The sequence below is a fragment of the Scyliorhinus torazame genome, chromosome 13, assembly GCF_047496885.1.
Source record: "Scyliorhinus torazame isolate Kashiwa2021f chromosome 13, sScyTor2.1, whole genome shotgun sequence".
NCBI lineage: Eukaryota > Metazoa > Chordata > Chondrichthyes > Carcharhiniformes > Scyliorhinidae > Scyliorhinus > Scyliorhinus torazame.
Window position 1 is genome coordinate 147478013 of NC_092719.1, and position 20666 is coordinate 147498678.

Sequence of the window (20666 nt, forward strand, 5' to 3'; positions counted from 1 at the left end):
AAATCAAAAAACCCATACAAGACATTCAACTAGTCCGGAGTCCATGCCTATTAATAAAGGGGTCCGCTTCCTCCATCCCTCGAAGTAATAGTCCTTGGACTCAAACCACCCGCAGCCTTGCCGGGTACACCACTCTGAACGAGACTCCCATTTCGTACTGAACGGTCTTAACCTTATTAAAGGCCGCCCGCTTCCTCGCCCACTCAGCCCCCACGTTCTGATAAATTCTCATGAGGTTTCCTTCCCACTTCGAGTCACAGTGCTCTATGGTCCACTTTAGGACCCTCTCCTTCTCGCAAAGGTTGGAACCAAATGATGATCGCTCGAGGTGGCTCATTCAGCTGTTAATTCTGCCAAAATGTCTAATGGGCCCTATCCAGCTCCGGTGGGGAAACAAGACCATCATTACCCATCATCTTCACAAACATTTGCGACAGATGTTCAGTGGGATTTGGGCCCTCCACCGCCTCTAGCAACCCCACGACTGAGGTTCTGCCTTCTCGACTGATTTTTAAAATCATCGACCTTTGCCTTCCATCTCAAATTTTCATTGGCCACCACCGCCATCTCTGCCTCCAACGGCACAAGCTGCTCACCTTACCTAGTCAATGCCGTCTCCACGCCCTCTAGCACCTCGCCAAATTTCTTTACCGCCTTGACGGTCTTCATCAAGTTTCACCCGGACAGGGCCCCAGCTCTCCCTCGATCAGTTTACACAGACTTTCCAATACCAACTTCCATTGCTTGTCGAAAATGCTTTTCAAACTCCTTTGTGAAAACACCAGAGAGCACGTCCGCTGCTATTGGGGTCGCCGTCGTTGGCAATACTGCCGTCTCCATTTTCTCTGCTGAGGAACTGCGCGAAGCCTCGGAGTCCGCCGAAGAATTGTCCACAGTGGGTTTCTTGCTTCCTTTCCCTCTCGTTTTTGGCATGCGTTTCATGCGGGAACACTGTATTACTGATCCACAATGCTTTCCTGCAAAATGCTCCTGAAAAATCGGGCAAATAGACCTAAAAAATGCAGATCCTGGTCAGAACTACTTAATGAGCGACCTCTCCCTCCCATGCCACTACCAGAAGTCGTCCCATCCTTCTCTTGACCATCTTCTTACTCTGTGTTTAGAAATATATTCAAGTATTTTCTCTTGTACAAATAAAGACTGCCCTGAAGTAATTTTTGCAACTTTGTGGCTTTCCTGGTCTCATTTGCTTTCCATATTAAACGTCAACTCTAATATTTCCATTAAGAGATTCTGACTAAGTGGGTATTTGTTTAAGCTTTTCCCTGTGGAGAATTTGGAGCTGGGGAGGCCGCATTGTATGATGAGGACATAAGGAGGCTACAAAGGGACATGGACAAGTTAAGTCAGTGGAGAAAGAGAGTATAATGTGGGCAAATATGAAATTGTCCATTTTATCAGAAAGTAAAAGAGAAACATATTATCTAAATGATGGGAGATCGCAGAGCTCTGAGATTCAGACGGATCTGGGTATCCTAGGCCAGTATGTAGGTTCAAGTAATTAGGAAAGCTAATAGAATGTTATCGTTTATTGTGAGGAAGATTGATCACAAAAATAGGGAAGTTATGATTCAGTTGTAAAGAACATTGGTGAGACCATGTTGGGAATATTGTGCACAGTATTGGTTTCCTCCTTTAAGGAAAGATATAAATTCATTGGAAGCAGTTCAGAGAAGATTTACCAAACTAATAGCTGAAATGGGTAAAAGATGGTTGTTTTTTGAAGAAAAGTTGGCAGTGCACCTGGTAACTGGCAATGCCAAGGCATCAGGCTGGTAGTGTCAAGGTGCCTGGGTGCAAAGGGGAATGTCAGGATACTACCTTTCCTGTCCCTGACCACACGGAAGGCTTTAAAGTCACCCCAAGGTACCATCACACCTGGTCCACGATTGTGGAAACGAGCTTAACGGCATCTGGTTGAGGCCTCGCAGGCGTGATGGTACCCGTTGACTCCCAGGCATCGGGTGAATACGGCGTCCGGATATTTAATACTTAAATGAGCCATTATCATTATCTGGATCATGCCCAGTGAGGTTTTGCGCCTGACACAGAGCCCGATTTGGATGGGGTGGGAAAATCACTCCCGATGTTTCTTCTTGTGGTAGAATCTAGGGGTTACTATTTAAAAATAAGAGATTGCTCATTTAAGATGAGTAGAAATGTTATCTCTGAGGGCAGAGTCTTTGGAACTCTTCTTCAGAAAACAGTGGAAGCAGAGTCTTTGGATATTTCTAAGACACAGGTCGATAGATTCTTGATAAGCAAGGGGGTGAAAGGCTATCCGGGGTGGGCAGAAAGTGGAGCAGCCATGGTTATATTGATGGCAGATCAGGCTCAAAGGGCCAAATATCCTACTCCTGCATGTGGTCATATGTATGTTCTTGCATATCCTTGGAAAGCATGTGGTTGACTTTCCTGCCCTGCTGCCAATGGAGGTCTTGGGAGGGAAAATTAATCCCCCCTTTAAGGTCTCTTCCTGCCACTGTTAACATTAAAGACATGCAAATCTGTGTAGGTTGCTTGTGGTCTCTATTTGGGAAAGAGCGGTTCCTCAGTCAAAGTCGCAGTGGGAAGGCTGCTGTTGCCACCCCGTGCCCTTACTGCCAACTCCCTCGCCCATGACGTCCACCTCAGGGAATTCCTCCCACCATCGCTCACCTCTGGCCTGGGCCATTCTGTGATCATGGCCCTCTGGTGAGTGTACTTCTTGCACCACCTACCCGTCCCGTGTGATGCGGCTGGACAAAAGACCAGCAGTTTATGGCAGACCAGGACCTCCCGCCCTCAGGGCCTGGGCCCATGGACAGCCTGCTTGTTAACTGCCTCTAGGCTCTTAATTCACCAGGTTTTCCCTAAATGAGGCAATGTAGGTCTCTTACCCATGAAATTCCCCCTAATGTAATGCTGTTCTGTAGAAATGTAGAAGCTAAAAAATAGCTGAAGCAACAATTAATGCCAATTCCCACTATATGAACACACTGGTGACATCTAATTGCACATGATCAACACTGTTAAATTTAACATTTGCTTCATGTGAAAGTTTAGTGCTCAGCATATGCTCTGAATCAGAGAGTGGCTGCCTGAGTTTTTGTGATTGAAAATTCTGTTCAAGAGCCTGAGACCAGTGCAACTTGGCTCATTTTGAGAGGTTGGGGTAATTTCTCATGCAAGCTCCTGGTAGGGCTGAGGGGTATAAACATGTGTATTGCATAATTTTCAGCTGATATCAGGAGCAAAATTGGAAGGGAAACTGTGTGTCGCACCATTATTTAAGCACAACAGCAGGGAAAGGTCTCTGGCAATGGCCCAATTTTGGCAGGATGGTAGAGGAAAATCCAGATCGGTGAGACTTGCATTCCAATCATGCTGTGTCACTCTAAAAAATGAGAGATATATGGAATTACAGTAGAATTGGTATGCATTTTGCGTAGAATGCTCGACATATTGACGACAGGACTTTGTCCAGTACGGTCTAATCAGCAGTCCTGCAGTAACAAAATTTATGATACTGGTTCAGGTTGACAAGGCTAAGTGTGGGAGAAAGGATTTCAAATTCTATGGTTAGGCAGACTGATGTCTCATATGAGGAGATGAGGAGATGCCATCCAATAGAGCATAGAACTCTGGGAACTGCAAGTCCTTTTGATCGCCCCCTCCTGATTGTCTAAGTTAACATTTGAAATGATTGCTCCAAAACATCCACAGCATTCAAAGGAAATGTTCTTGTGTAACTGTGATCAGCATTGCAGGTGCCACTGACATTGCCAGTGGCAGATTTCAGTGCAGACAACCGTTGTTACACGTCCTTGAGATTTTTACTGAAACATCTGGGATAATTACAAATAAACATATCCACCAGTGGATCCTTCAAATAGAGGAACATTTAAAGGCAGTACTCATGCAGAACCAGTAGAGAAGTCCACAACACACAAGGGGCAATCTCAGCAGCAAAGCACATAAGACAATTGCCTGCCACTGCAGAATCCAATAAAATTAATTAAATAGCAATAATACTTCCATTTTATATGAGCATGTTTAAACGTCTCAAAGCTTGTCACATATTGGGTTACTGCTGTCGTGCAGGGAAACTTCTAACTCCTATTAAGATTTGAATTCTTGTGCCCAAAATAAAGAATTAAAGGGACAATTCTCCTGACCTCCTTGGAATGCCATCTTTTATTTTGTACCACTTTAACCACAATATTCTGTGTTGAAGGTGCCTTGAATGCAAACTTAACTGTAAACAATAATAATCATAAAATATTTTTAAAAACATGGGTTATAATAGCCCAACAAAAAACTGCAGTGAACATGCAGCATAAATACTGCAAAAACAAATCTTCTTGGCTGATTAAGAGCTGCACTGCATATGGTGCTTTCCTTGCTCCCATTCCTAATGAGCACCAACAGAAAAAGAGCAAACATGGCACAAATGCCAGTGAATTGTGCTGGATGTTTATATAAGTGTTCTTGAATTACATTTGCAGACTCTGTGAGGCTTATGTAAAAAGCAAGTGCAGGCACTAAAAATGGACAGGCATGGAACTGCAGACCAGCAATAGCCAAAACATGATGCCTAGAAAAGCAACTGACTGCTGTAATCATACCCCATGGCAAAAAAAACTGTTAAGGGTACCATTTCCAGTCTAATTATATGCCCTTCTTACATTGCATTGGTGCTGATGTAGTATCCACTGTCTGCTATATATTATGTGCTCTTCGGCCCTTCTCTGCCGTATTGATGCACTACACGATTTTAAATTTTCCCACAGCACAACAGGCACAATGAGTACCATTTCCACCCTGTGCTCCCTGTGCAGACAAACTGAAGATCAATTTGTGGTAAAAGCTGATTGACTAATACTCCTGATTTTTCAGCAAGGTGCAAGTCACTTCATGCAGGTGTGAGTAAACAACGAAGCAGATGTGAAATGTATTAGGAACTAAAGGGGTGCAAAATCCTTCTACAATGCAGCAACGCTGCAAAGAAAAGGCATCAAAATACACAGGAGAATATAGTTTCAAATACACAGAGGGTACCAGATCACCTTCGTGAGTGACTGACATTAATTTTTAAAAATGCTTTAGTTCCAGGTCCCTGGATCCCAGAGCTGTCAATCTGTTTGTAAAGAGATCTGTTGTGTATATATATTTCCCAATTCCTTTTATTCCACTGGTGTTCTAGGCAAGTGAGTTTAGAAATCCCCATCGCTGTAAAGTGAAGGACATGGACTTGTTTTTGGTTCCAGATAGATTACTAGTTCCTTTTTCAAAAATGATATATTCCCCCCAAAGTTTGAGGGATGAATCTTTCCACCTTCAAGGTAATAGTGTGACTGTTGAATACAACAGAACCTCCTTGGGCGGGATTTTCCAGTCCTTTGTGCTGGCCGCTGTCTGGATTCCCTGCCAGTGGGGTGGGCAAGCCATGCAAAATGCCATAGATTTCGACAGGACCAGTAGTTGCTACCAAAGACCAATGGCAATCTGCCTCTGCTGTTCCACGTCGTTGGGTGGGGTGAAAAATTCCTGGCTCGAGGCTTTAAAATGGGTGAGGTGGGAAAGATTATTGAATCCATAATGATCCTTTTTGATTTATTGGTTACACTAAATGGAAGAAATATCTCCCTTACTGTGAAAGTTATGGTGCTAATTCAGTGTTAGAATCTGTATGATTCCAAAGTATTTGCTTAGTTTAGTTCAATAAATATATATACAGCAGCCATTATAACTTTCCAAACTTCATTGCAGGATGACCCGATGAACTGAAAGTGGTGTTGGTTGGAAATGGACTTTGTCAGGTTAAAAAAAAGATGTAATATTATTGACAATGTCAATGGGAGGTAGTTATGAAGCTACAAAATTGATGGGCAGCAAAAGATCGGCTGGCTTATTAAGCCTGCCCTATATTGAGGTTGGAGCAGCAGTGCTAATCGCTTATTTTCTCCCTCATTCCACATGCTCCCATCCCAACACAGCCATGTAATCTCCAGAGAGACAACTAAAACCCCAGGACCAATGAGGAAAAACATACTCTAGAAATTTCTCTCCAAGCTCCTTAAGTGATCAAAACTGGCCCAGGAGAGTTTTTAATCAAGACTAGATTTTCAAAAATAAATTTAGAGTACCCAGTTCTTTTTTTTTTCCAATTAAGGGGCAGTTTAGTATGGCCAGTTCACCTACTTTGCACATCTTTTTCGTTATGGGGGTGAGACCCACGCAGACATGGGGAGAATATGCAAACTCCACACGGACAGTGACCCGGGGCCGGGATCGAACCCAGGTGCTGCCCTTTAAATCAATAATAGATATTGTTATTTTAAGCTGGTAACACCTTCTGATTTTGAGTTTTGAATAAAATTAGTATTCATGTCAGCTAAACCGGTTATGAGATTGTGATGTAAATAGGGTAGAACTGACTGTGTGATATTGTACAATGGATTATAATGAATCTGCAGCCATTTTACATCTCTCCCAGTTTCTGCATCCATTTCGGGAGAAATGCAGAACAGGTTGCTGCCTGGGCTATCAACCATTTTATACTATTGCACCGTCAAAATGTATTCACAAACCCTCTCTATCTGTAAAGCTTTGAAGATTGGGTAATTCTCCAGTATTAGATCAGTGTTGCCTACAAAATTCTATTTATCTCAAGAGGGTATAGTTTCTAATTTCCCCTACTTTCTGCCAATGTAAAATACATGTTGCTTTTACCGGAATGTAAATAGTTTTGTACAGAGATGGTATCAAAATCATGCACAGTTAACCAGTGATTTTAGAATGAATATCAGACTTTTTTGATTGTTCCAATTAATAGAGGCGCGTGTACATGTCAAGCCTTGATATACCTACCACTCATGACCTGGAATGGCTGAGCAATCTTATCTTTATTGATTATTGTCTCCACAGAGCAGAGAGAAGTTTTTTTTACTTCCTGAGGAAATACCGTTTTGATTCAAGTAAACCATGGTTCAAAACAGAAAATTATTTACATCAAATAATCACCTCATCAATGTCTCCTGAAGTTGGGTGTATTTGCCCTTTTCTCTAGAAAGACCCAACTAGACAAATGACAAGAGTGTTTTCCAGGAGATGTTCAGTGTAATCCAGAATCTTTAAAGGAGGCTTACCACTTAGCTATTTATATGACGCACAAAACTGCATAATGCCTTCCAATTAGAGTACTGAGCTTGAAAATTAAATCACGTAGAGGCAAATGAAAATGATTGATTTTAATGGCAAGCTACCAATTCTTGGTTTTCATTTTTAAGTTAGAAGCCATTACTTTCTGTAAAATAACACTGATTAAGTTTAGGTGTAAATACATGTAAAATGTAACGTTACGGATTAAAATTTAATCAAAGTGCACATCTAAGATACAATATTAGCCCAGCAGTACTTTGAGCTATTTAAGATAGCTGAATTTAATGATTTGAATTGGTCAGGTATTTTGACGTGCAAAAATACATAAAGATGATCATAAGATAAATTTGAATGAAGAAAACCATGTGGTTAATCTTAGCTGGTCTGTCTAGAATGATCACACAATCTCTCCACTTCAACTTCTAGTCATCTTGGCAAATGATTCCAGAGCTTTTGATATTTTAGCCCCACCATCAAATTTGCTCATGATACAAACCTCTGCATCTGGCTCAAATTTATTCATTAGGCATTGCAAACATACTGAAGAAATAAGGTATGTACTAAAAAAAGGACAAAGAAAAAAAAATTGCAAATGTGAACGGGTGAATGAAATGTTTATAATGCTTACCGTTATGGAACAGCTTATCCTCTGATTGGCCAGATCAGTGCCAAGGAAGAAACACGAGTATTAAATGCAAATAGAGAAGTTCGTAAAATGCGAGTTTCAAGGCTATTTGTTCGATTTTTCATTTATGTTTTAACATAAGGAAAATTATTTACATTCTGTAATTCATAATATTTAGCCTTCATTCAGTTGGTTTTTATATTTACTACTGACTTTGAGCAGAATTCTTTGTAATTTTCACCATGCCAAATAGCACTTCAGCTTGTATTCATATTATAGCATTATAAAATGAATAGATGTGGAAAATAATGCAACAAAACATAATTACTACTATTAAATGCACTTTGGATGTATATTTATATATTGTTGCAACATTAAAACTGTTGGATGTGTCTTTAAATGGCATGGAAAAATTAGTATAGATTAGTTAAACAGTGTACATATTGATTTTTTTAATCAGTTGCATAGCTTAAATCAATTAATGGTGGTGGAAGGGGGAATGGAGAAATAGACTTTAAAAAGTAAAATTAATAAATGTTCGGAGATTACTATATGACCAATCAATACAAGGGCTTTGTGGAACTGGATGACGTATTGGGATACCGATATTCAAGTCAGATGCTGTTTGCTAAATTATAAATGTCTGTAATTAAAATCCAGAGGCTGTTTCTATGAATGATTTAGTAAGTTATTTCATGTTTTGTCATGGCTGATTAACAACATTAAATTAACTTTTTCTTATTTAAGGCTTTGACTTTTCCATTTATTTCAAGGGCCATTGTCAACAGGAATTCTGGCTTGCGGACAAGTCATTCATGTAGATAGAAAGTTACTAATTTTAATTATTTTCAATTTGTTCATGGGATGTTGGCATTTCTGACTCGGCCAGCATTTATTGCCCATCCCTAATTGCCCCCGAGAAGGTGAATGTGAACTATCGTCTTGAACCACTGCAGTCTATGTGGTGTAGGTATGCCAACAGTGTTGCTTGGGAGGGACTTCCAGGATGTTGAAGACCGTAATGGAGTGTCGATATAGTTCCAATTCAGATGGTGTGTGTAATGGAGAGGAACGTGCAGGTGGTGGAGTTCCCATATATCTACCTTGTTTGTTCTTCTGAATGATAGAGGTCGCAGGTTTGAAAGGTGCTGTTGATGACCCCTGGCAAGTTGCTGCAGTGCATCTTGCAGATGGTACAAAATGCTGCCACCATGTATCGGTGGTGGAGGCATTGTATGTTTAAGTTAGTAGATGGAGTGCCAACCAAGCTGGATGCCTTGTCCTGGATAGTGACTACTTCTGGAGTGTTGTTCGTGCTGCACTCATCCAGACAAGTGAAGAACATTCCATCACAAAACCTGTGCCTTGTGGTTGGTGGACAGGCTTTGGAATTCCACTGAATTCACAGCCTCTGACATGCACTTGTGGCTCCAATCATTATATGGCTGGTCCAGTTCAGTTTCTGGTCAGTGGTAACTCCAAGAATATTGGTGGTGGGTATTCAGTGATGGTAATACCATTGAATGTTTGGGGGAAATGGTTAGACTTTCTTGTTGGGGAGAATTTAGTGAATGTCATATATGTGCATCATAAATAGGTTGAAAATAAATGTATACATTTTGATAATATAATTTATTTAATGATATTCAAGAGTGTTATCACAGTAAAGATTATGGTATTCTTAGGTGGTCACTATCACTTTCAGCTCAAACAACCTCCTCAATAGGACATCTTTTATCCACAGCAGTGATCATTATATCTGAGTGAGAAAGGTTAGATCAACTTTATATGGAAGGCCAACTATGTTTCTAAGACAAAATTATTTTATTCCCTATCGAGTACAATGGTTCTTAAACATTAAATTTATCAAAATTGTAGTATAATGTGAATTTTATCTCTAATCCAGAATCTTTAATGTTTAATTTTAGCAACAACAGCCACTGGCAGCACACCACTTAGCCCTTCAGCAGCAGCTTATCCAGGTGCAGCAGCTTCAACAACAGCACATAATGACAATGCAGCGTTGTGGCTTGCTCACAGTCCAGTCCGGACAGCCAGCTCTGTCTCTGCAAACACTGGCACAAGGTAAGCAAGGAGATGGGTCTGGTTAAAACAGGCCTCCTGGTCGAGCTGCACAAATGGGAACTGCAAAGCCACAGCAGTTAAGTTGTTCAAGAGAGGGCAATTGAGCAGTGACAGGACACACCAGCGTATAATATGAAAGCTATGAATGAGACGATGCATGAAGTGTAATCTGCGCAGCAACACATCAGGGACACCCTTAGGTAATTCAGCAGCCATGTCATTGATTGATTTGAATAGTTGTATGTAACAGCTAGCCTGTTCCTTTGGTGTTTAAAGAGCATGTTCAAAGCCTAAGGGTGTCTATCTGCAAGCTATTGACCAAAGAACCTACCGAGTGGCTTCAGAGTTACAGTTTTACTGGTGCAGTAAACTAATAGCAGTGACACTTCTCCCTGTGGAACTGGGAAGCAACTGAGAGTTTGTGCAGGCAGAAATACAAAGTAATTTTTTATCACTGCGATAATAGCCCAAAACCGATGTCATTATGAACCTTAAATCAACTTTATGCTTGCTTGAACATGGTCACCTGAGTATAGAGGTACAAGGACGAAAAAGGTTGAGCGACTATGTTTGTCTTTCAACTAGTACTACCTGGGATTGGGAAATTGAGTTCTATGAGCAGTAATCAATCACATTTTCCAACAACATACATTTTTCAAAGTAGTGTCTGTGTCCATTTCTTTTATAAGGAGGAACAACAGTGTAGCTGTTGAAACAAAATGAAAGAAATATAGGGGATCCTTTACAGGATAATCCGATTAAAGACAACATGTGACTGTGGTGATATGCATCACTGTAAATACACAAGGGGTTAATGTAGATACACTAGAACTAAATAAACACTAGAGGGAGCACCAGAGACATCATGACACACAGACATTCAACCAATAGGTCAGTAAGATAGGACACGACCAATGGGCAGTCAAGACACACCCAGAGGTGACACTACCACAAGGGGCTACCCATATAAAAGGACAGGGCACACATGCTCTTCCTCTTTCCATAGGCAACACTCAGAGAGACAGGGGCAGATCAGGAAACATCACACCCATCACATGGATTAGAGGAGACTGGTTAGTTAGATTGAGTTACTATGGCAAGATCAGCAGGAGAGTCGAACTCAAGTAGGAGAATTGTTAAATGTTCAATAAATGTGTTAAACCTATCTCCAAGTCTGAACTTTCCTTTGTCAGTGTATTCATCAAGGAAGCAGCTTATGCCACATGAAGAAGCATAACACAACAGTGATCATCTACTTTCTTTCAGTAGAATATCATGTTATCAGCTAGCATGACTATTGACTTCTGTTTTAGCCATGCAAATAGTGGTTTTGGGGTCAGCTGTGGCAGTAATTGTTACCGCACAAGCAGTACTATTCACCATACTTGCCAAGAAATATTAATATTTCTGGTATCATATTTGCAAATGAAAGGACAGTGCAAAGGAATAGGAACAATCAGTTGTGACCGTCCTGGTTTATGTGCTAGTTGTTATTGCTAGACTAATGCTTGGAAGGCTGTTCTACTGTCCTTGCTATAATTCACTATTTTTGATATGCAAACTATCTGGCCAGAACATGTAAAAATCCTATCAGTCTCATTTCACACTTCTTAACCACTTAAACTCTCTGGAGTCTATAGCCTTATTAGACCTACACTCTCCAATGCTACCGTAATTAAAATCTTTAGCAATAGTTTAGTAAAGTAAAGATATTTTGGCTGATCACTTTGAGATTATTATCCAATCCTTGCACCCAAACTGAAAGTAATAAATTAGATTTTGACCTGGTATTCTTCCTGATCTGAAGTGCTTGAATATTTAATTGTGATTTGTAATTAAAATATAGTTAGAACCACAGTTTTTTTTTTTGCTTTCTGCTTTCAAATTTGCACATTGGTTTTTGAATGAAATCAAATTTTAATGATAAAGACAGGTGATTAAAAAATAATTACTGACATAATATTCTAATTTCGTAGTAAAATTATAAAAGGCCTTTGAATATGGTGCAAATGAATTGGTTACATTTACAGCACATTATTTTCAATTATGCTTTTTATATTTAAAGAGGAATGCATTTTCCATTAATATATTGCAAAATATCTGTGATAATAACTAAGTGCTTTGATTTTAAAAGGAGAAGTGACTGTGCAGAGCAGTCTGGTTATGTTGAAATTTCAACAGATCAATTATAGCATACATCTGAAGAATTTACTTTTAATTATCAACACTAACTGAATATACAGAGGGTTACACTGTATCTTGTTAGAAGTATTGCAACACATAGGAATATAGTTAGGAATTGTCTAATTAACATCAGACATTGTTTACATACTCTTTGGTATTTTAATTAGTGTGTGAAGAAGGATAAGTCTGCTGTTCATGGATCTAATTATACAATATGGAACTATTGCTGTTTGACACAGGCATGACTCCAACAGAATTGCAGCAGCTGTGGAAAGAAGTGACTGGAGCTCACACAATGGAAGAAAGTGTAACCAAAAATGGCAGCCTAGACCTTTCTACGAGTTCAATTTGCTCTCCCGCTCCACCACCTAAGACCTCACTACCAGTAGCCCTGATGAACGGACAGTCTACGGGTCACACTCCAAAAAGGGAATGGTAGGTGTTAATAAGACATTATTCGCCACTGATCCAACTAATTTGTTTTATCTCATAAGTCCTTTTATAGCCCTCACTTGTCTGACTGGTGGTATCTCCATTCATTCATCATAATCTATTATGTGTAATGATGCTTGATTATTCTGCTAGTATTTCTTTTTATATGAAAAAAATGAGACCTCAGAAGAATTGTGTGGGTAAGTAGCCATGCAGTGCTAATGGGATTCTGCACAATGTTCTAGGACAAAGTTTTGTTGCTGCCCTGTTCCTAAAGAGTGGCATATCAATATAATGGCCACTACCATCCACAATACGACTCATACTAATTTCATGTTTTGAAGAGTATGCTTGATAACTTACTTTTCATTACAAATATTCAGAATCCAGTTAAATCATATGGCAACATGTACAACCTAGTCTCTCGCCTCCAACTCTGTCGGATTGCATACTTACAAGTTGTAAATGCATTTGTGCAGCTTTATATCACTTCCTCATGAAATCCCCAAGCACATTACAGCCAATAGATTAACTTTGAAGTGCAGTGACTGTTGTCTTATAGGCAAACATTTGCGCACTGTAATGTTCGTCATACAGCAAATGATTGAATGACTAGATGGTCCACTTTTAGTAATGGTACTTGAGGGAAGAATGTTGGCCTTGACAACAGAGAATTCTGCTATTCTTTCAAATTGTTAGAGCAGATCCTTCACGCCCACCAATGGGGGTAGATTAGATATCAGTTTATCACCTGAAAGAGAGTATAATATCTTTCAAAGATGTTGGGTGAAAAAAAATATATCCAGCCTTATTCATTTATTTAGAAAATGAAAATTCTCATTAAAAACACAGCCTCATATACAATGGAATGATTGAGGAAGTAGTGCAGAGATAAGGGGCGTCATTCTCCGACCCCCCCCGCCAGGTTGGAGAATCGCCGGGGGCTGCCGTGAATCCCGCCCCCGCCGGTTGCCGAAGTCTCCGGCACCGGATATTCGGCGGGGGCGGGAATCGGGCCGCGCCGGTTGGCGGGCCCACCCGCTCGATTCTCCGGCCCGGATGGGCCGAAGTCCCGCCGATAAAATGCCTGTCCCGCCGGCGTGGATTAAACCACCTTTTGAACGGCGGGACAAGGCGGTGTGGGCAGGCTCCGGGGGGGGGGGGGGGGCGCAGGGCGATCTGGCCCCGGGGGGTGCCCCCACGGTGGCCTGGCCCGCGATCGGGGCCCACCGATCCGCGGGCGGGCCTGTTCCCTTCTGCCTCCGCCACAGTCTCCACCATGGCGGAGGCAGAAGAGACTCCCTCCACTGCGCATGCGTGGGAAACTGTCAGCGGCCGCTGACGCTCCCGCGCATGTGCCGCCCGGGGATGTCATTTCCGCGCCAGCTGGCGGGGCAACAAAGGCCGTTTCTGCCAGCTGGCGGGGCGGAAATCCCTCCGGCGCCGGCCTAGCCCCTCAATGTTGGGGCTCGGCCCCCAAAGATGCGGAGCATTCCGCACCTTTGGGGCGGCGCGATGCCCGTCTGATTGGCGCCGTTTTGGGTGCCAGTCGGCGGACATCGCGCCGTTTCGGGAGAATTTCGCCCAAGAGTAAGGCTGCAGATTTCAGCAGTTTATATATAAAGGCACAGAAAATAATTGGAAAGACAGATAAGAGGGTGACATAAGCAAGAAGGTGAAGGAGGTTGGAGAATACCTGGGAGCAAGACCAAAACCATAGGCGTCAGAAAGACGCAAGAGCTGCGGTTACTTAAAGAGGCAATCGCAATTCTGGAAATCGAAGAATAACAATCAAGTTGAAGAAATCTTCAAAATGCTGGCCCAAATGTCCTCATATTGGAGATGTGAAGCAGAGATGCCGGTTTGTGGCCGAAGATGTCCCAAGAATGTGGAGAAGGTGTTTGTGACAGGAAATTGACAAACTTGCTGGAGCAAACAAGGTAAACCCAATATGTTCCCTTGACCCTTCTTTGCAGTCATTTTCTAAGTGTTGCACTCCTTTATTCATTATTGATGGGCTTAATTATGTCGTGTAAATCTACGGTTCGCACCGTGGTTGTCAATTCTGTATTAAGTATTGCCTGATGTAGCTCAGGAGCCCCACTCTGGCTCTGCTGCATTTATTGCAGAGGAAGACAGAGGGCTGAAAAGGTGCATGATTTGCTGCCCTCTTTTCTCTCGGCTCTTCCAATGCCCTTCCAAACAGTCAATCTCGAGAGGCCACCACTGTCAAGACGCTGTCTCACACAGTTATCAGTATCATATCTTGCTTGCAGGTGTCTTTGTAGTGGGTTAAAGTTGCAATCCTGTCTCAATGTAGTGCATGTTCTGGTTGCAATGAGAGTAGCTGTTACTAAATGGGGAAAGGTTAGAGCATTATTCTTCAGTATGTATATTCCAAAGGGGACGGGGAGGGTAGCAAACGTATGTTAAGGAAAGACTGGCTGAGGACACCTCCTTTACCCAGTGAATGAGCAGCACATTGTAACATAGTGAAGGTATGGGCACCCAGGAAGTTATGATCCGGTGACCAATTCACTGTACAGAAGGTCTTGGGGTATGCGGCTGTCATCCATCCAAGGAACGTGGCTGAGCCAGCGCAGACATTATTGGCTTAGCAATGAATACGTGCTGTTGGAATTAACGTGCTCCACTAACTCCGAGTTGGTGACCTGGTCCTTCATAAGATGCTGAGGATATACCTGAGACAGCAAATGGGGAATCTGTTTAGCCTCTTCTCCTGTCACTTGGGGTGGCACAGTATTTAGCACTGCAGCCTCATAGCACCAGGCACCCGGGTTCAATTCCGGTCTTGGGTGACTGCGTGGAGTTTGCACTTTCTCCCCGTGTCTGCGTGGGTTTGCTCCAGTTTCCTCCCACAGTCCAAAGATGTGCAGGTTAGGTGGGCTGGCCATGCAAAATTACCCCTTAGTGTCTAAAGGTGTGCAGGTTAAGTGGGATTGCAGGGGAATGGGCCTAGATAGAGTGCTCTTTCAAAGGATTAGTGCAGACTCGATGGGCTGAATGGCCGCCTTCTGCGCTGTAGGAAATCTATTCTGTCATATGTTGTCCAGATCCCACCACTTGTCGAGGATTGCACTTAAAACACTGACTTGATAGACTCACAGTTTGATGCTTTCAGCCAGCTTGCTGTTAATTCATTTATTACCCTCAGAATAACAGAAGAGCTATAGGTGAAAATAGGACAATGATGAGTGGATATTCTACTGAAGTCATTGCTTGCTTTCCAAGTCTACAGACTTGAATCTCTGTAGCTCAAGGAAGAAAGATATTGGAGATCTACCATATGGGGGAGTTCAATGCAATTTAAGAGGACCTGCGTTACATGGCACAAGTCAGTAACTCCTATGTCGTTCACAGTATAGCTATCCAGAAAACTAAAATAAATAAATTGCAGCACAACTGCAGTATGTAATGGCACAATGAACATCAGCATCTGTCCCACCTCAGTCAGACAGGCATGGTGTAGTGTATTCAGCAACTCTCCTCTTGATCATTATCATACAAGCCTTGGAGAGCTGTTCAGCAAAAGTGATGGCATCCAACTTCCAAGAAATTTTGAAAAACATCTCTTAAGTTGTCTAGAATCTAACTGAAATCAAACATCAGCAACTTTTTAAGTCCCTTTCACATAATAAAGCATATCAAGGTGCGAGTTGTCTCCATCCTCCTCCTGGCCTGTCTACTGACACCCCGATTGCTCCCTTTGCATCTTACCCCAATCAGGCCTCTCCTTCTCCCACCCTCCCCACCCTGGAACCCCTTAAGCTTACCTTGTCCTCCGGTCCCAGGACTATGGCTCAGGAATGTTGATGCACTTCCTGTTCAGTTCACTGCAGCTCTTGTCACTGAGGACTGGAGAGTTGCTGGCCCATCTGATTGGCTTGCAGCCATGTAAGGCAGCATTTCTCCCAAGTAAGGGGTGAACGTCCCAGCTGCAGTCAATTGAGGCCCATTCGATTGTGCCAACGAGAATTTTAAAGTTGAGACATTGCTGAGCTGGAAGCCAATTTGGGTTAGCGAATTCAAGGTTGTACTTGGTGCTGTTTAGAACATAGCAGCAGATTTTTCTGATGGCATGTAAAGAAAGTGGCTTCATTCTTCTCAACAGTTAATTGGAAGAAGTTCCTGGCTGTTCATGTGGGACAAGCAGTTTTGGAATTTCAACGCAGTTGTAGTTTTCTGCAGCTGGGTGTTGTTAGCGTAGGTGAGGAGTTTTATTTTAGATGTAGCTTCCAAGGAATCAGGCACATCTTAATTGAAGGTTCTTTTGTTTTTCTGCCTCCATAGATAGTTCAGGCAGTGTCCTATTGGGCTCCCACCCACCAACACCCCAACTCCCTCCCTCCCCACCACTCTCCTTTCCCCTCTCTCCCCAGCACCCCCTTCCTTTCCCTTCTGTTGGTCCAGAGGCGAGGGCATCTGGTCTCTCCAGGACAAAGTTTAGTGCTTGTACCATTTGATTTTTGTAGATATGTGTTGTGAACTGTTTTAATAATGAGTATCCACCCCCTCTCCCCATACATTAGTACTATGGGGAGGGTACTTGTGTTTCTCCAACACAAAATTAGTGTTTGTACCATTTGGCCTTGTATACATTTTTTACTGTTTTAATAAAAAGATATGGGGCGGTACATTGATGTAGTGGTTAGCACTGGTGCCTCACAATGACAGGGACCCAGATTCCAGCCTTGGATGATTGTCTTTGTGGTGTTTGCATTTTCTCCCCATGATCTACATGAGTTTTCTCTGGATGTTCTGGTTTCCTCCCACAGTCCAAAGATGTGCAGGGTAGGTGGATTGGCCATGGCTAAATTGCTCCTAAGTGTACAAAGATGTGCATGTTAATTGGGGCTATGGGGATAGGGCGGGTGCTCTTTCGGATAGTCAGTGCAGGCTCACTGGGCCGAATGGCCTCCTTCTGAACTTTTAGGAATTATGTGGTTCTATGGTTAGCATATAGATCGAGGTGTCAAAGATAGATTCTTGAAAACCACCCAATCTCATTGTGTAGGAGCACAAAGAGAAGCAATTGTAGGTGATTCTCTGGCTATGTAGGAATGGAACTAGGTGAATGTCTGCACTCCCACTGTTCTGCACTCCTTGATAGTTGGGCCCTCAGATCTAAACATGATTTGAATCTGCTCTCATTGTGCTGATCTCTCTCCTGATAACTATTCAAGGTAGTTTTTTTCCCCAGCCAGCCCCTCTGAAACCCTACCCATATAATAATAACAATAATCTTTATTATTGTCACGTTGAGGACACAATATATTTGCACCTGCCAACAGAGCCTGCCTGAAAGCCCTGGGACTCCAAAGGCCAATGTGAGGACCACCAGGCTCATGATACCACACTTGTAATTGAGCACCACTGCTCCTTAGCCCTCCGCTATCATTCAAAGTTAATGTTTCAAACAAACTTATGGGCATTCAAAACTTGTGTACTTTTCTTTTTGTTGGGTAGGTAACTTGACCTTTTTTATTAGATTCACATCTGATGCACCTTAACTTAGGTGCTCAAGAAAAGCTTGAGGTAGATAACAATTTCTGAGGCAGCAGCTTTTTCCCTCACTAACATGCCAGGAGCAAACACAAATCACTTTGAGGGTAGCTGGACCTTCCGCTAACAGCCACTTCTACTGGAATCTACTGTGCATTTTAGAATAGATATAATTCTGACCGACTTTACAAATTCTGATCCACCAGACTCCACTTCCAACGATATCAGTGATTTGAGTAACTAGGTCGTTTTACATAACTGAAGCATGAAAATAATTTACAATTTACTGTGCCTAGGTTAGAACAATTTTTTATTTCCACAGCAAAGTAACAGTTTTATATTTATTCTCATCATATTGGAACTGCTGACAGAACTAATGTTCCTGAGATTTTATTGACCTCAAATGCTTCATCTTTTTGTTTAATTTTGCCAATTACTGAAATGAAATATAGATAATTTCCAATGGGATCCCACCCTCCTCTCAGGGAAAAAAAAATTAAAATGTTTAGCCTTCTATCAATCTTACTATTGTAATATAACTAAAGTTTTTGACAACATTCACAATTGATTATATTGAACAAATGGGGTTAAATCTTGCAATGAATTGAGGTTAGAGAGGAGGTAATGTGCAGTTAGTTTTGATTTTTTTCCCCCCCCTTTTGTTTTGTACATGGTAGGTATATGCTATCCATTTGCTCAAAGTGATTAAATTACAGCTGTGTCCATAAGTAAAGCACAAGAATAACTGAGGCCGGGTGCCCACAACTGCACTTAGAGCTTTGGTTGCAGTTTTGTCAGGTATTGTGGTGCCTGACCAGATTTCACATGACACATGAAACTTTCCGTGTATAGCTGAATAGTGCTCAATTCTATTATAAATGAAGACCAGTCGAGGGACAAACACTCTTATCAGTGGGACACATCATATTTTGCCACTGTGATAAATATTACTATTATGATTTTTGTATGATTAGGGACTGAGAGCGCGATTTAACCACCACGTTGCACCTGGCATGGATCTGGGGCTGCGGTTAAATAGCGGGAAAGACCAAAATCGAGATTTGTGTCAGCTGCGAATCAGTTTGCCATCTAACCGGCCTGCTCCCCTTGGCGGGTTCTGGATCTCGCCCAAATATGCTGTGCAAATCATTAAGCCCAATTAGCACCAATCTCCATCTCACCAGTGAGATTGAAGTCGAATATTAACGTCCTCCTGGAAATTAACCAACTCCCCAACATGAAATCACAGGGGCATTATTTAATGCTCCTTTTTAAAAGCGTAATGCAGGTGCAATGGATGTTCCTGCCTCCACCTGATGTGCATCAGAAACTGTGTGGCCTTCACCAGATTGGGTCCTACTCGACTGTCTACTAATGTCGCCCACTGAGGTATGTGTGTGGGGATGATAGCTGTGATGCCTCGATGATGGTCTCCTTGGAGCTCTCCTTCGATGTGACCTCTTGGGTGGTGGGCATGGAGGGGGATCGGCCCTGGATAGGCCGGGCCCATCAGATGGAGATCCTGCGAGAGAATTGTCATGTGGTCATAGATAATTTTGTGTGACGTGAACAACTCACTTAAGTTCATCTGTGAGAAGGGGAAATGGATCCTCACCTTTGCTGTCAGTGACTGCTCTCTCCTCTGTCAATCCTGTGACCTCCAAGGCCCGTTGCCATAGAGGGTGAGCCCCCTCCCGCCCCCCCAGGTCTTGTCCTTTCACACCTATTATGGGCTCGCTTCTCCTGCGGGAACAAAGAGATGATACTGTGAGCTGCATTGCATGCTTGAGGGAGCAGGGGAATCTATGGTATGTAGCATGTGTGGGCACCTCACTTGGACATGAAAGGGATGTGCTGGTGGGTGCCAGGGGGTGCTGAGGAACAAGCATGAATATTGGATGTGGTGCAGGGTGCGAAGTGTCAGCCAAAAATTTGGGACTGGCGGGGCGGGGCGGGGGGGGGGGGGGGGCGGTTGGGGATTTGAGGGGTGGCAGGCGGAACTGATACCAGACGAGATGGGATAACGTACACTTGCAGGTCGATGGTCTTCTTCACTGGGCATGCTGCCCGAACTGCTTCGAGTGTCATTGGTGGCCCTGCAGCTGGGCCTCTGACTCCCTTGGAGGAACATGATGTCCATTCTTTCCTCCACAGCATCCAGAAGCCTAGCCAAGTCATCATCCCTAAAGCAAAGAGCAGGTCTGCGTGCTGTAATGCTTGTGTGTTGACTGAGTGAGTGCTGAGGGAGCGTTTTAAAAGCAGCTCCCCCTGGTTAATGGCAAGAAGCTGAGATGCGAGTCTGGCGAATCAGACAGCAAGGCAGCCAGTAGTGCCAAGAAGCTCCAGGGGGCTCATTTCCGGCACAAAATGCCGTTAAATGCAGGTCACAATCTCGTTAATGCGGCTGTCAGGAAACACCCCGCTAATCGTGCCCAAAACGAGCCTTAGAAATTGTTCCGTTAAATCATATCCTTGGGCAGGATTCTCCGGGCCCCAGGATTCTCGGTCTTGCCAGTCGGCCAATAGAGTTTCCCATTGTGGGCAGCCACATGCCGTCAGGAAATCCCCGGGCTCCCTGCGAAACGGAGAATCCAGCCCATTGTCTTTAATTTATGGTAAAATAAAAGGGGTCATGTGACCTGTTCTAAAGTCT

At 42.7% G+C, this 20666-nt stretch overlaps 1 protein-coding gene across 20 annotated transcripts in view; it reads left to right on the forward strand.

Moving 5' to 3' along the window:
• foxp1b (forkhead box P1b) overlaps positions 1 to 20666 on the forward strand; it is a 739458-nt gene that overhangs the window by 573219 nt on the left and 145573 nt on the right. For all 20 annotated transcript variants that reach the window (XR_011934140.1, XM_072472250.1, XM_072472248.1 and 17 more), the window contains 2 exons: positions 9718 to 9874; positions 12298 to 12493. Coding sequence is in view for 19 of the 20 variants with exons in the window: in XM_072472250.1 (XP_072328351.1) it covers positions 9718 to 9874; positions 12298 to 12493 (353 nt within the window). In the remaining variant the exon portion in view is untranslated. The remainder of the gene's footprint in view (positions 1 to 9717; positions 9875 to 12297; positions 12494 to 20666) is intronic.